Source organism: Hoplias malabaricus, chromosome 2, assembly GCF_029633855.1.
Source record: "Hoplias malabaricus isolate fHopMal1 chromosome 2, fHopMal1.hap1, whole genome shotgun sequence".
Taxonomy (NCBI): domain Eukaryota; kingdom Metazoa; phylum Chordata; class Actinopteri; order Characiformes; family Erythrinidae; genus Hoplias; species Hoplias malabaricus.
In genome coordinates this window covers 55,331,352-55,346,939 of record NC_089801.1, presented here as the reverse complement: position 1 = coordinate 55,346,939, position 15,588 = coordinate 55,331,352, and the positions used below count along the sequence as shown (strand labels likewise).

The following is a 15,588-nucleotide window of genomic DNA, read 5'->3' as shown; positions in this document are numbered from 1 at the left end:
ATTCACCACATGTATGTCTTCCTTATGAACAGTTTACAGAGAAAACAGTACATTCTCAATAACTCTAACAAAGGACATGTCAAGCTGTGAGTATGAAGACATTTGGTCCTCACAGGGGCATCAAGACAGGTTCACACACTCACACACACACACCTGGTAGGCAGGGCCACAGCTGTCAACAGCTCTTCACAGCTGCCAGACGTCTTCCGCCTACAACCTATAAACACTCGCACTGTAAACATTCCTCACTCGTTCCCATCCTTCTCTCTCTCTCTCTCTCTCTCTCTCTCTCTCTCTCTCTCTCTCTCTCTCTCTCTCTTCCCATCTCTCTCCCTCTTTTCCCATCTCTCTTGCTAGCATCTCTCTCTCTCTCTCTTGCTATCCTTCTCTTTTCTCTCTCTCTCTCTCTCTTCCCATCTCTCTCCCTCTTTTCCCATCTCTCTTGCTAGCCATCTCTCTCTCTCTCTCTCTTGCTATCCTTCTCTTTTCTCTCTCTTTCTCTCTCTCTCTCTCTCTCTCTCTCCCAATCTCTCTCTTCCCCATCTCTCTTGCTACCTTTCTCTTTCTCATTCTGTCTTTCTCCTTCTCTCTTTCTCTCTCTTCCCCCATCTCTCTCTATCTCACCCTCCACCCCCCTTGTCTCTCTCTGTCTCTGTGGGAAGTACCTGGCAGTTTGTTCGTGTTCATACTTGTTTATATGCCTCTCCAGTTGATGTGTTTAGGGTGGAGGATGGGGGTGGGGGTGGGGGCTGTGAGAACCACAGTTGCCATCTTCAGTGCGGAACACTACTCTCAGCAAGTGCATTTGTTTTTAAGTGTTTGTGAAAAAAAATGTTTTATTTTGTATTAATTTATGTGGTAATTCTCTGCTCTGCCCACCAGGGGGTGATGAACAAAAAAATGCAACTGAACATGTTCAACATCGGTTATAATCCCTCCTCTTTTGCTGTTCTGATACACCAGGGTTTATTCGTAAATTACATTACAATATTGCAGACAAATTTCATGGACAAAATTAAAATTTCGGTTATACATTCACTGCAAAAAATTACATTGTTACATTGTTATTGGAAAGGAATTAAACTTTGTGACTGTAATAATGACATAAGTGAGTTATTACAAAGTGAGTGAGAAGATGAGATTACTGAGGAAAACTGTTCAGATGAAAGGAGGCTGTAGTCTCCTGGTGGGTGTCTAGTCTGGATGAGAGATGAGATACGGTCGGCAGCACATCTTCCCCCGATGCTGCAGCTGGGCCTGTAGATCCTATACAGGAGTAGGTTGCCAGAGGTGGGGTCCCAGCTGGTCCCGTAAACAGTCAATTGGTGATAAATCTGGTGACAGATGCTCTGGAAGTGTTAACATTAGTCTGAGACATTCCAGAGAAACACTATACTGTGTGTGTGTGTGTGTGTGTGTGTGTGTGTCCTGCCCTGAGGGGGACATGTGGTGCAGGGAGTCCTACATATCTCTGTTAGTGCCCCTTGTATCACTGCTAGGGGTGACACACTGTCATATACAATGGCTCCCCAGATCATCACACCAGCAGGGTGCAGTGTGTCTCTACACAGCAAAAGCAGTGAAACACTCATCACAAGGCCTCCACACTTCAGCAGATCATGATGGATGTGTGCATTGTTCTTATTTTATCTCTATTATTATTGATATTGGGCAGCACGGTAGGGGCAGCAGGTAGTGTCTCTGTCACAGCTCCAGGGTCCTGGAGGTTGTGGGTTTGAGTCCCGCTCTGGGTGACTGTCTGTGAGGAGTGTGGTGTATTCTCCCTGTGTCCTCTGGTTTTCTCTCACAGTCCAAAAACACGTTGGTATGTGGATTGGAGACTCAAAAGTGTCTGTAGATGTGAGTGTGTGAGTGAATATGTGAGTGTGTGTCACCTTGTGAAGGACTGGCACCACCTCCAGGCTGTGTTCCTGCATTGTGCCCAGTAATTATTAACAACCTTTATCATTACTTTATACTATATTTGTGCTTTTATACTTTATGTCACATGAGATAGCTAGTATGCTAACTGCTATGCTAGCTCCTTAGCTAAGCATGGATCCATATAGTGACCTTACTGATGCTGACCATGTTGGTGATCTACGTCAGTGTTAGGGCTAGGGTCTGCTACACATCAAAGTGCAGGACGATACACTGACAGGAAAGTGTTTATCTGATACTGAAGACCAGACTTACTGTAGCCTTAGATACTTTTACTGCATCCTTAAATCTCCCTGGTAACATCTGTAGCTCTGTGCTAATAGATAAAACCATTCAATGGCACAGAGATGTTCTGAGGTATACATTAGTAAAGTGTATATTATCTGTTGAGTTTCTTACACTGTGATTTTTTTTTCATCTGTAGGAGCAGATTCTGTTCAGCCAGGTTCAAGTATCCGGAGATGTGCTGAAGAAGTTTGTAAACTTCAGTCGTTAACAGTAGCTTCTCTGATCGTTATCCCATCAGCATGGCACACCCATACGAACCGTGGCTGCGCGCAGCTCCTCCTGGTGGGCCAGAGGAAGTGGGCGTGTCAGGGTGGTGGGATCTGCACAGTGGCGCTGGGGGTGGCTGGATGGACCTACAGGGGGCGTCAGGGCTGGGAGGTAGTGGGGGGATGGGCCAAGGAGCAATGGGTCTACAGCAGTCTGTCAGTTCATATGGCCCAGAACCACAACTCTGCTGCCTTCCCCCCTCCTCCATGTTCCCCCCCGATGGCTTCAAGATGGAGCCCCTAGCTCCAGAGGTCCTGCAACCTGGTGCAGCAAGTTATTCCCTGGAGGAACCACAGGAGGGCGCCGGTGGCTCTGGGTCTGTCCGACCCAAACCGCCACGTCGCTCTGGCAGAGCTCCAGGGCAGACAGCCTGTCGCTGCCCCAACTGCCTCAATGCTGAGTCACTTGGAACAGCAGCCCCTAGTGGTGAAGAGGATAAGCGAAAGCACCTGCACAACTGCCATATCCCTGGCTGCGGCAAGGCCTACGCCAAGACCTCACACCTGAAGGCTCACCTGCGCTGGCACAGTGGCGATCGACCCTTTGTCTGCAATTGGCTCTTCTGCGGCAAGCGGTTCACTCGCTCTGATGAGCTGCAGCGCCACCTGCAAACTCACACTGGCGCCAAGCGCTTCAGCTGCGCTGTCTGTCCCCGAGTCTTCATGCGTTCTGACCACCTCACCAAGCACATGAGGGTCCACGAGTCGCCATGCCGACCTAACGAAGAAAGAGGGGGTGGGCCAGAACAGCGAGGTGGTGGGGACACAGCAGGGGCAGGAGGAGCACATGAGCTAAGTCTAAAGAGTGAGGAAGAGACCACCGGGGAGGAAGCACTACACAGCAGCTAACTGTGATAAACATCACCTTCCTGCTAATGTTAGCACCGGACTGTCAGCATCACAGTTACTGAACACTGTAGCAACATTGTTTAAACAACTGTAACTAGTTATCACCAGACATCACCGAGGACCACATCAACACTGGAAATTGGTGTCTATTAGCGCAGTTAGCCTGACATAGACTGGGCTAGATATGATCATATCATTATCATAAGAGATCAATGATTACTACTGTTACAATGTTACTTTTACACAGTTAACACTAGGTCCTGCTATTTATTTCTGTCGTTAACCTCCATATAACCTGGTAGAGAACAGAAATCACAGATGACTACTACGGTTAGCATCAATGTTGTTAATCTAGTTATGACTAGGTTTAGGTATCACATAATTAACACTAGGCAACACTAACACTAATTCAATATACTATTAGCATCTGGTAAACACTAGATATTGAACAAAATTTGTTCTTAGCACTGCTAGCACTGTTAGCCCCCCCCCCTCCCTCCCTCCCTCCATGATGAACACAAAATAGTATACTGGGGCATTGTTAGTGCTGTTAGCATCACATTTAACATTAACGCTTACTGACCATGCTTCTGCCATCATGTGGTCACTAGATATGTCAAATTCCTGCTGCTGTTAGCACTGTTAGCATGTGATAAACACACACTAGTGTAACTTACTGCTCCTGTTAGCATTAGATATGCGTTAACATTAGCTAATAGCTGTTTACCACATCACAATTAGTGCTGGTGGTTAGCGAGGCTAATATCCACTGTTAGCACTGTTTACATTATAGCTGTTTTTGCAGAGCAGCTAAAACAGTTTGTCTGAATATAAACTTGAACATATATAAATAAATAAATAAATAAATAAAATAATTTTACAAAAAACAGGCAGATTTATTAAAACAGACAAAAAAATAGAAATTAAATATTGTTTGAATACAAATCTCCACTTAACTGAAGTGCAAGAGACTATGTATTATTTAATAATTATTTATTAATGGACTATATAAACACATTTCATTGGATCAAAAGGAAAGTTTATGTTAATACAAATATATAAATAATACACACACTATACACACACACACACACACACACACACATACACACACACAAACTATGTCATGTCATTTAGAAAAATTAAGGTAAACTTGAGGTAATTATTAAGAAGAAAATATTTTCAGAAGAATTCTTTGTGGTTTACATCTTCAGCACTGTGTCCTGATTAACATTTCTGTTTTCTGAGCATAATTTATTAATAAACAGCTGCACAATAATAAAATCTCAAGGGGCATTTTATAGGATTAGCTGAAGTCCAGCTGCACTGTCTGTCTCTGCTCATAGGGGGCATTTCTAAATTAACAGTACACTGAAAAATAGTATACTAGCTTTATACTCTGCTGTGACCTGTTTCCTGTGCAGCTGATTTAAACATGAGAACAGAGCTGTTATTTTAATCATTTTATCTTTTATAAAAATGTAAAGCATTGATTTCTAATTTTTCCTGTAGATCTCTCTCAGTTTTGTGTTCAAACCTGATTTAGTTCAGTGTTCCACACCTGTGGAAACAAAGCTCTTTTAAGTTATAATAGTTATTTTAATTGTGGTGTTATAGCTTGTTAAGCATTAGTGTTGAATATTTACAAGTTATGAGTGATGTAGATTTCTGTTTTGTTTGTAAAGATTTTCCTGGAAATAAAAATTGTTTGACAGCTGACCTGATTTTTAAATTCAGAAATGTTTAATGTTGTAAAAGTTGAACTGGCAGGGCTATAATGATGGGAACTGAGTAACAGAGTTAAATATTGTAGGCTGAATGGGTGGGGTACCGCCATGTGATCATTTTTCTTCCTGTGGACATCACTGTGGGTTTGGAGTGTCTGGCAGTGTGATATGAAGAAAGGTGAAAGATGAACAAAGTTAATCACCCAGCTTTAAAACATCATCCACTCACCCACATCCCTCCGACAGAGTCCCATAGTATTTTACAGCACAAGAGCCCGACGCCCAGGTTCACCATCAGTCCCAGAAATACAGATTATCCCTGGTGTGGACGCTTAAATACATTTTCTGTGGTGAAGTGATAGGGAATGGGATTGTTCCGTTTTTCTAAGGTTACTTTGTTACACGGATGATTTGTTTAAGACACAAACTAACTGCTCTCCCTCAGTCGGAGGGAGGGGAGACACTCAGCACCTGAACAGAGATCATACTTCTTACTGGGCGTCAGTAATTCTCAACGAAAAACCTGTTACACAACAGATCTTAACTTCAGTTTATTAAGAGTTACTCTCCATCATTCCTCCTACATAATTTTATATTACATTATAATGTAAACACACACACTGACAGGAAACAACTCGTATAAACACAGAGAAACACACACACACACAAACACTCTCTCTCTCTCTCTCTCTCTCTATCCATCTCTCTCTCTGTCTCCTCATCTCCACACAGGAACTGTTTTTGATGAGATAAGAAGGAAGGAAGGGGCGGTATGGGGACGGAATTTTCTGGAGTAGATTTATTTAAAAATCAGTTACTTTCACTTCGCTGCAGGAGTTGTGTGGAGTTGTGTGTAGTGTGTGGAGTTGTGTGTGGAGTTGTGTGTGGAGTTGTGTGTGGAGTGTGTTGTGTCTGTAGTTGTGTGTAGTGTGTGTAATTGTGTGTAGTTGTGTGTGTGGTTGTGTGTGGAGTTGTGTGTGGAGTGTGTTGTGTCTGTAGTTGTGTGTAGTGTGTGTAATTGTGTGTAGTTGTGTGTGTGGTTGTGTGTGTAATTGTGTGAGTTGTGTGAAGGTGTGTAGCTCAGGATGCATGTGTTTGTTCTTTTTGTGTTTCTGTTTGTGCTGGGACTGGAGTACACACACACAGGTGAGTACACATCGACCAACGTCGCTAAAATTCCACATTAAATTTCAAAAGGGAAACTTTAATAAATTACTCCAGGCAGTTCCAGGCTTTAGGGCAGTTCCTCAAGGTGGTGCCAGTCTTTAGGGAAGTTCCAGGATTTAGGGCAGTTCCTCAAGGTAGTGCCAGCCTTTGGGGCAGTTCCTTCTGGTTCTTTCTTTCTCCCCAAGAACACCTCTCATTCGCAGTTTGATATTTCAGCTGATTTGTTATAAATAAGTTCCATTTCAGTGGCTGCAGTAAATGTTTAATCCATTTCATGTTTGTGTTTTTAAATAAATGAGTTATGAGTCATCATTATTTTTTGTTCACAATTATTGTTGTGTTTACAGTCTGTAAATTACAGTCATGTATTTTATCCCAAATTTTTATTCTGTTATGGAAAAATAATTTAGTGTTCACTCTATACACGCCACTCTCTTTGTGTGTGTGTGTGTGTGTGTGTGTGTGTGTCAGCCTGTGGTTGGTACGTTATGTAAGGGTTTGAATCAGTTCCAAATTCAGCTCTGAAAACACACATCAGCCTCTTTACACTTCTCTTAATAAGACTTTTCAGATCCAAACCAACCCTTAAAACCAAAAGTTACTTTTTTCATATTTGCCCCCCTCCCCACCCCCAAACCACTTAGACCAGTGTATCCCAACAGAATTAGCAGTTTTTGTTCTCCTCCAAGTGTGCTGAGCTTCCTCTACCCTCTCAGCATCAGCATGGTGTGGCTGGAGGAGGACTAGCTAATGGGGAAACTAGCTGTGACCACCACCTGTTACATTTGTCAACAGTTCCTACAGGATACAGCCGCACATGCACCAAGGACAGAGGGGACACAGCCTCAGATTACCCTCTCTGTCCTCTACAGGACGTGTGTGATGTTTAGTTTTGCTCTGAAGTCACTGATGAACTACACTCACTCTTTCAGAAACAGGAGCACTGTCCTGCTGAGAGACACGGGTCCACAGAGTATCCACAGTATTCAGAAACTACAGGAAAATAACACAATGTTAAACATAAACCGAGACAAGGGAGAAACTCCAGATCCAGGAACATGGGGTGTGAGCTGAGTCAGAGCAGGATCTGATATACTGTTATTCCAGAGTGTTTCAGTGAGTGTGTGAATCGGCTCTGGATCAGGGTGGAGTTTCTCTGCTCCTGTTTCTCTGAGCTCTAAAATCTGCTGCTGCTTTTCTTTTCCCTCTCCTCGACTGAGGTTTAGAGATCAGACCTGGCTCTGAGTCTGTGGATCACACTCCTCTATACATCACTGAAGCCTCCTCTGCCTCCACTTTAAACCAAGACTGGACTCTCCTTTTGTTCAAAAAGTGTTCTGAGAAGGTGTTAATATTATCTTCATTGTTATTGCTGATCTGCTGAATGTTTGCTGTTTTTGGTTTGTGTCGACACCATTTTACTTCTTGATCCGCAGTGAGAGCAGTGTTACTTTAATGTTGTCCCTGAATGAATGTCACTTATTCACTGTTCACATGAAAACCCAGGATGTTCCTGAGATTTCGACCGGGGCGGAGTGAGGAAACATAAACAATGCTCCATCCTGGACTTTCCCACAGTGCCATGCGACTGTGGGAGATGTGATGGAGGCTGATGGAAATGTCTGTGTGAAATATTTACTGTGGCACTGTACCATTCTTTTCTTCTACACCATGATTAAAGGTATGTTGGCTCTATGTTTGCAGTAACAGAGGAGTGTCCTTTCAAAAAGCCTCTGACTCTTTTCCCCGAGACGCTGCTGGTGAAGTATGGAGAACCTGCTAAAGTGACCTGCTCCATAAATGTGACAGCTGACCATGATGAGGTGAAGTGGGAGGCTGCACTGGGCGATAATAACAAAGTGAATGACACCTCTGTGTTTTGGAATGTGTCCAGTCTCACGCAGTGGGACGTGAACAACAACAAGATATTTTGTTATGTGAATGTAAAAACAGCAGACGGGTCAAAGCAGTGCAAGGCACATCTGAAGATCACACTCTACAGTGAGTATCCACACTGTAACAGCCTCTCCTCCTCCACTGTCCCCTGTCCCCTCACTGCCACACACTGTCCCTTCACTGTCCCCCGTCCCCTCACTGTCCACTCTCCATTCACTGTCTACTCCCTGTCTTCTCACTTTGCACTGTCCAATCACTGTCCACTGTTCCCTCACTGCTTTAACTCCTCCACTGTAATCTGTGTTTGCAGAGCCTCCAGACAGTGTGATGATAACCTCTGAGAGAGCCGAGTGGTCAGAAGGTCAGAAGATGGTGCTGAGATGCAGTGTTCTGAATGTGGGTCCAGTGCAGAATCTTACTGTTCAGTGGATAAGATTTGATGAGAGCATATACACTAAAATTTCAAAGTCATCAATGTACCCTTGGAATTTACCCATCTCTGGAGACATGAAAGGCAGTGTGAACGTGACGGACGAGCTGGAAGTCGAGGCCACTCGTGATAAAGATGGAGCTCAGTATCAGTGTAAGACTTTACTGACGCTGGAGGGCCTGCAGCATCCAGAGGAGGGAGCCTCAGAGCTGGTGAACATCAGTGTACACTGTGAGTATATCACACACACTATTAAACAGAGCTCTGCACCACTGTGGAGCCAAGACTGAGACCTTCACTGTTACCTGTGACAGTACTGACTGTCCTTCATGGAGCTGCGAGGGATTTAGCCAGTTAACTGATATCGGACAACCACACTTCCCTCAGAATTAGTTTCATTATCCTTGTCTGCTGTGAGAATCTCATTAGAATCAACCTAATTAGCTCATTAGTTACAGTTTTTTTACAGTCGCTAACATGACTTTGTCCAATCTGTGTCAAATTTTCTAAACTCTAATTGTCTGCACAAACAAACTTTCTCAAAACCAAAAAAGAAAGAAAAAAACCCCAGAGTGGATCTTTCCTGACTCTGTTACAAATGCTTGCACACAGTGTGACAGAAATTAAAACCTAATTTTCACAATTATAAATATAGTATAATAATATACTCATCCAAAGGGGCTTTCTGGACTGAGTGGTCAGTGTGGGTCTACAACTACAGAAGCAAAGAAAGAGTGAGAGAGAAAAAGAAAACTTCTGTGGTGGTACCTTTTGTTCTCTCTTTGGTGGTACCCTCAGGGGTAAATATCCCATATGTTTAGTTACAGACATAATTGTGTCACAGTCTATATTAACTGTAGATTTTAAAGTTGTGTTGATGTCATTCGCCCCATTTCATGTCCAGGGCTTTTACTGTGTTCTTTTATTCTCCACAGTTGTATAATGAAAGATTACAGAGATCCCCCTCTCCTTCTGGAGAAGAGAATGTAATGAACCTTAAGGGAACACAACTGGACTTTAACACCACTGCTGTACCTTTAAAGATACACTTCATTGTTTGTAGCTTTAGTGACAGTAATGTACCTGTGCCATACCTTTTTTTCTTAGAGTGTACAGTTATAAACATTTTACTGCACCTAGTAGGACTGTGCCATATCGTATCATTCACTATAATATCATCATATTTTTTTAAATGATAAAGTCAATATCCGGATAATCATGAGATTCTGACTTGTTTGCATAATGACTCAGCACAGCAACTATTCTGTGTTTGTTTTGTTATTTACTGTGAAGCTTTAAGGTTACTTTTTGTATAATTGTTTTCTTTTGCTGTTTATACAAACACTACATCAGTTTTTGTAGAATTTTATGTGACATTATTTTATACAAAATCAGAATCTTGGTAAATTTCAGTTGTTTACAAAATGTACCACATAGTAAATATCATTCATTCACCTAATGCACACATTTGATACTAAAACAGTGGATGTCTGTTGTTTGCTGGTAGAACTGACACATGGAACGTGATACTGTTTCTGTGACGCCATCAGCTGTTAGAGTTCTGAGAGTTGTTGTCCTGTGATTGACTCTATGTTCCTCTTGGATAAAACCTGAGCCAGTGTTTTGAAAGAATGACTCTATTCTGAGGATGGTTTGTCATGTTCTGATAGAGTTAGTGAATGCAGAGACTTGGTATTTAATGAATAAAATGAACTAATGCAGAAAATTAACTATTTGGCGACTTGTGTGAGGTAGAGGTGTTGCTGTGTTTAGAGTTTTACATACACGTACACAGTGTAACAAAAAGTATCTTAAGTTATGGTAAAGGCTTGTTAGCAGTCATAACTGTAATATTATTTTTCTAGTATGGACCACACCCATAAAGGCTGAAACAGGGAAGTGAACTGGGTGTTTTTGGGAAAGAGTTCAGAGCTCATCCCCCCCAGTGGAGAGATGAATATAGAAAAATTCACCAGGGTGAATACAGGGCTGAGGGGAGGAGTCAGGGCATGGTCCTACTCCCAAAATTAAGTTTTACATAACTTCAATTAGCGTTCCTGAAAATGTTGCTCAAAATCCCTACATTCATAAAGCTTCTCTGAAGGAGAGCTAGGATTATTTTCTCAAGTAGGTCCACGTGGGGATGTCATGACCCAATGTTAGTTTGGGGAGCAGAAAGTGCAGGTTCACTTCCTACAACCGGCAGGAAAATGATTGACCTGCGTTTTAATGGTAATTAACTCAGTCTGAAGGTCCTCTCTCTCTCTCTCTCTCTCTCTCTCTCTCTGTTCTTCCACAGATAAACCCATCATATATAACACCACTGTGGGCACAGTGTCCAGGACGAAGGGTGACAGGCTGGAGTTGGAATGTAGAGCTGGTGCTAATCCCAGTGCTGAGATTATTTGGCTGTCCCCTGAAAACACCACCTTCACAAACACCTCCACCCTCGTCATCGCCCACGTCCAGAAAGAGCACCAGGGGCACTACGTCTGCTTTGCCTCCAACAAACAAGGGAATGATTCTGTCTCTCTGACACTCCTCGTTGAAGGTGAGTGTAAATCTCACACGGATTGTTAAGCACACATAAACCACATGGCCTGAAGTTTGTGAACAGTCTCCTACTGACTGTGTTCAGGGGTTTCACACTGACTTTCAGGAATGTAGAGGAATATTTCTTTATGAAAGAGAACTGTTTTTATTCTACACTCAGAGCAGCTTCATTGGAGTGAACCAACATCTTCTTTAACGTTGCACAAAGAGAACCCCGCTATATTCCCGCCTTGCTCCCAGTGATTCTGGGTAGGCTCTGGACCCACTGCGACCTTGAACTGGATAAGGGTTACAGACAATGAATGAATGAATAAACTCTGCCATATTCCTTTAAACAAGTAGGTTTTTGAGTTACATTGGTTTACACGGTTTTATGGAGTTAGATTTAAGCCAAAAGGTGTCTCATTGTAAACTGTGATTTGAAGGAGAACTTTTGGGGCCTTAGTTCATTCAGATTCAATTTTGCCTCCATTTTTATAGTTTCCTTTCATTCAGATTCACTAGTACAAGTTTGCACTTCAGTTTTGCACCAGAATCAAAATTGTAGTGTAAGCCGTGAAATCTGTATCGTACTCGTAAACTCTGATCTGCAGATGTTTTACACTTTGTGAAAGTGAGAGTAAAAAGGCAGTTTTTAACTGATCTTAGTGAAATGTTTTTTTCACATTCACGCACACACATTTGCAGAGAGTTTAGACCCTCACTGTGCCTCTCTCTGAATCATAAACGTACGCCCAGAGACATGTGGATGAGGCTGGAAGCTACAGACATTTCCAGCACCGTTGCTTGATGCTCTTCCCCAAAAAATATTTTTCACTGTTGATTGTGTGTTATGGGTCAGGCAGACTGTAGTCAGTACCCATGCTGGCTTCTCCCTGTACAATATATTAAATGTAAAACTAGATAAGTATGCTTGTAAAATTTTATTGATATTTTTATGTATTACATTTTTTAACTTTCAAAATAAAGGAAAATTTTTGAAAAAATTGGGTTGTGTAAGTCAGACTTTGATAGATCTCCATTCTTTAAATGAACAGAGCACCCACTCACAGCTGATCTTCAGCCCATTGACAAAAAACACCTGACTCTAATTTCACCTATAAATTATTGGTTAATCCTAAAGGTTCACATATTTTTTGTCACTCACAGATATGTAATATTTTATCATTTGCCTCAATAAATATCTATTTTTTTCTGGATTTTTCCTTTTTTTTATCAGGTTATTAAATGTACTACATACAAAATCAATGATATATCACAAGCATATTTCTACAACATTTTGGGCATTAACTCCCTTTTTTATTTGAAGTTACGACTTTAAATAAAATGTACAAGTACAATATGTTTATCCTAAATCTAACCCTATCATATTTTAATCTTTACTGAACAACGACACTGACTGTGTGATGCTCTTTATCTCTGTGTCTCCATCAGAGGACTACCTGCCTATCATCGCTAGCTGTGCAGCGGCTGCTGTGTTGATTCTGGTGATTGTACTCTGTGCCTGTTTTTGCAGATATTACCGACACACACACATGGGTCAGTATATCCTGAAGAGCCTGAATTACCACAAACATAGCTCTAATGTAGCTCATGGGGACATGGACCACAACCAGCTCTAGCTAATGCAATGCACACTAAACCAGAGTTCATTTTAAGATCTGCTCAAATTGAAAACTGCTGGGTGCTGGTGGCTTTGTCCCAGAGGAGGGCTCAGAGCACCTGTCAGTCCAAAATCAGTGACCAGTGGAGGTTCAAGGTGAACAAATTCTACTGAGACGCTCCCTCCAAAAGTGCTCCAAAAGTCAGAAGCAAAACAATGGAGCAGAGGCAAAGAAAGATTCCAGAAGCAAAAGACCATACTGATTTTTAAAATGTCTTTTTTTTTAAAAAAGAATATTGTTTGATTTTGTTATTTGCTGTTGTAAAAGATTAGACACAAAATTCACTCCATATTTAAGCACCATTTTAACAGTCACACTCCTGTAATCATCACACGAACACCAGGACATTTCCCATAGACTATGGAAATGCTAACACTTAATGCTAACACTGACTTATGCTCATCAACTACTAATTTTTACTTCAAGTTTAAACTGAACTGATCTATTTTTGTGAAACATTTTGTGAATAAAATGTTGATCTGCTTCATGTTTGGTCTCAGTTTATTGCAGGTGAAATGTTGTCCACTGTGTCTGGTGACTGTAATTTACAGCTTGAACTACAGTATAACACTGTCTTTAGCGACCCCTAGTGGAACTAGAAATTCATCACATTCACTATGGATTAATCAATACACAGGATCATTAATCAGAATATTATATTATCAACTATATTATTTTTGTGATAAATAGATTATCAGTTATATTATTAACAGTAGAATGGCAGGTGACAAAGAAAATCAGTAAAAGATAATCAAAAATAGAGGGTGAGGTACACACCTGCTCAATCTTTATCATTTGATTATTTATGGTTTTATAAAGGTGTTTTATAAATTGTTCTTATTTATATTTTGTATTTTTCACAAACTATTTGTTTTGTATTTATAGCAGACGAGATTATAATTTCTGTAACTGACTGAAATCCCACAGTGGAGGTTGACCTCTACACTAAGAAAGGTCTTTCCAGAGCCACAGAGTCCAGCACTGCTTCCACGTATTTGCCATGCGTATTGGCGCTGAGGTCAATCACAACCTGAAAAATATCATCAAGAAAATGTGTTGCAATGATGTCACCAGAGACGAGAATGGCTTTGTTTCAATTTCTTTTATAAGAAATTTGACTTTTTGGGACTTTAATCTTCAGAAACATAGCTGCTGACTCTCAGTGACATATCTGATCACTCCCTTCCAGCAGAATCAGAGTGCAGATAACTTTTTGGTGCCTGAAAGTCTGGATCAGAGAGAGAGAGAGAGAGAGAGAGACTCAGTGATCAACTAGTATCTCCTCTGAGACTGCTTACTCAAATACCCTTAAAATTCCAACTTCCAAATTCCAGTGCAACAAGGCCCATGGCTACAAGAAGCACCTGAAAGTCCTGCATGTCTGAGAAGTCCACTGCTCACCATCCCAATGCTACTACAGGAAGATCTTAAGGTCACATGGTTAATTTCATATCTCAAACGTTGGTGTTGACTGTATTTCTGGGATAATCTATAGCTCCCCTTTTAGAATTTAGGTATTAATGTATTAATCTCCCTCCTCCCACATATATCGCTGTAGTCCATTCCATTATATGAATGTATAATCAATATTCCATATTTGATATGAATATTTGTGTTGACAAAACCAATCCTTGCTTATTTGTGTGTGCACCTTTCTTGTACGGAATACTCACTTTCAGGTCAGATTCCATTTCAGAGCCAAGAACATTCAGCAGATCAATAATATTAATTAATAATAAATAATTATAGCTAATACTGGTATGTTAAATGTAATGCCGCACAATATGATGGCCTCCTTGTCCAAGCTGAAATTGGACATGTAAGGATGCTACTACTATTTTAATGGCACCCAACTTTGGGGCTTGACACTACATTAAGAATGTCAAGTCACCTCATGACCCCCCGGTGTTATATCACTCCTGACCAGCAGGATGACCTCTATAAGCACTTTGTCAAAGATTATACCATGTCTTAATTAAGCATCCCTTTGACCAGGAAGACTAGGAAATCTGGTCCGAGTTCAATTCTTTAAACAAGCAGGTTTATGAGTCACACTGATTTACTGTTTTTCTCCATGAAACAATGATACCGACGGTGTGAAGGTCTTTACCTTTGTATCTCCATCAGATCACCTGCCCCTCATCACTAGCTGTGTAGCTGTGGTGATGTTGGGGATTGGACTCTTTGCTTGGTATTTCAGTTATTACAGACACATACACGTGGGTCAGTACATCGTGAATTACCACAAACAAACTCTATTGCAGCCCATGGATGGAGACATGGACTAGAACCAGCTGAAGCTAATGCTAACACACACTAAACCACAGAGCTTTCTGAGATGAGCTTACTGGATGTTAAGATGTGCACAGCTTCAAGAATCCTGACTGCACTGGTTTGTCATCCAAAACAATATTTATACTTTTCTCTAGGCTGGTAATCAGTGAAACAGTGAATTTATTGTAGCTGTGGTTTAGTTTAAACCTAATTTTAACAATCACAAGCCTCTACGAATCACACAAAACCCAAGACATTTCCCATAAATGCAGACTGTTGAGAAAGCCAGAATTCTGAGAAACTGTATAATGCTAATCCTGTTTCCAGTGCAGCTGCTAACTCTGATCCCACTGTAGCTAATTCTCACATTAGAATATTCATCACTAACCCAGATTAATGTTCACTTATTCTAATTATATATAATCTGTGCACGACTGTAGTTAAATAACACTACGAAGCTATCTTTTGGATTTTAACATATTTATAGCATCTGTAGTTATTGTGTAAATACATGTCCAGTGTTTTATTTCAGA

General features: G+C 41.2%; 2 protein-coding genes across 2 annotated transcripts; both read left to right on the top strand.

Annotated features, from left to right (window-relative positions):
- The first annotated feature begins 2,468 nt into the window (after positions 1-2,468).
- Positions 2,469-3,454, top strand: sp6 (Sp6 transcription factor). The gene has a single exon (XM_066649910.1). It carries the CDS (start codon positions 2,469-2,471, stop codon positions 3,342-3,344), a length of 876 nt encoding a protein of 291 aa, XP_066506007.1. The 3' UTR covers positions 3,345-3,454.
- Positions 3,455-6,029: 2,575 nt separating this feature from the next.
- On the top strand, positions 6,030-13,232 carry LOC136686916 (opioid-binding protein/cell adhesion molecule-like). The gene is made up of 5 exons (XM_066661000.1): positions 6,030-6,217; positions 7,943-8,239; positions 8,445-8,795; positions 10,864-11,115; positions 12,552-13,232. Exons 1-5 carry the CDS (start codon positions 6,157-6,159, stop codon positions 12,737-12,739), a joined length of 1,149 nt encoding a protein of 382 aa, XP_066517097.1. The 5' UTR covers positions 6,030-6,156; the 3' UTR covers positions 12,740-13,232.
- The last annotated feature ends 2,356 nt before the right edge of the window (positions 13,233-15,588 follow it).

Excerpts from the sequence above, each read along its gene's own strand:
- sp6 (XM_066649910.1), top strand. The coding sequence starts at position 2,469 with ATGGCACACCCATACGAACCGTGGCTGCGCGCAGCTCCTCCTGGTGGG.
- LOC136686916 (XM_066661000.1), top strand. The coding sequence starts at position 6,157 with ATGCATGTGTTTGTTCTTTTTGTGTTTCTGTTTGTGCTGGGACTGGAG. Across the intron at positions 6,218-7,942 it reads ACTGGAGTACACACACACAG|TAACAGAGGAGTGTCCTTTC; the intron begins GTGAGTACACAT and ends CTATGTTTGCAG. Across the intron at positions 11,116-12,551 it reads TCTGACACTCCTCGTTGAAG|AGGACTACCTGCCTATCATC; the intron begins GTGAGTGTAAAT and ends TGTCTCCATCAG.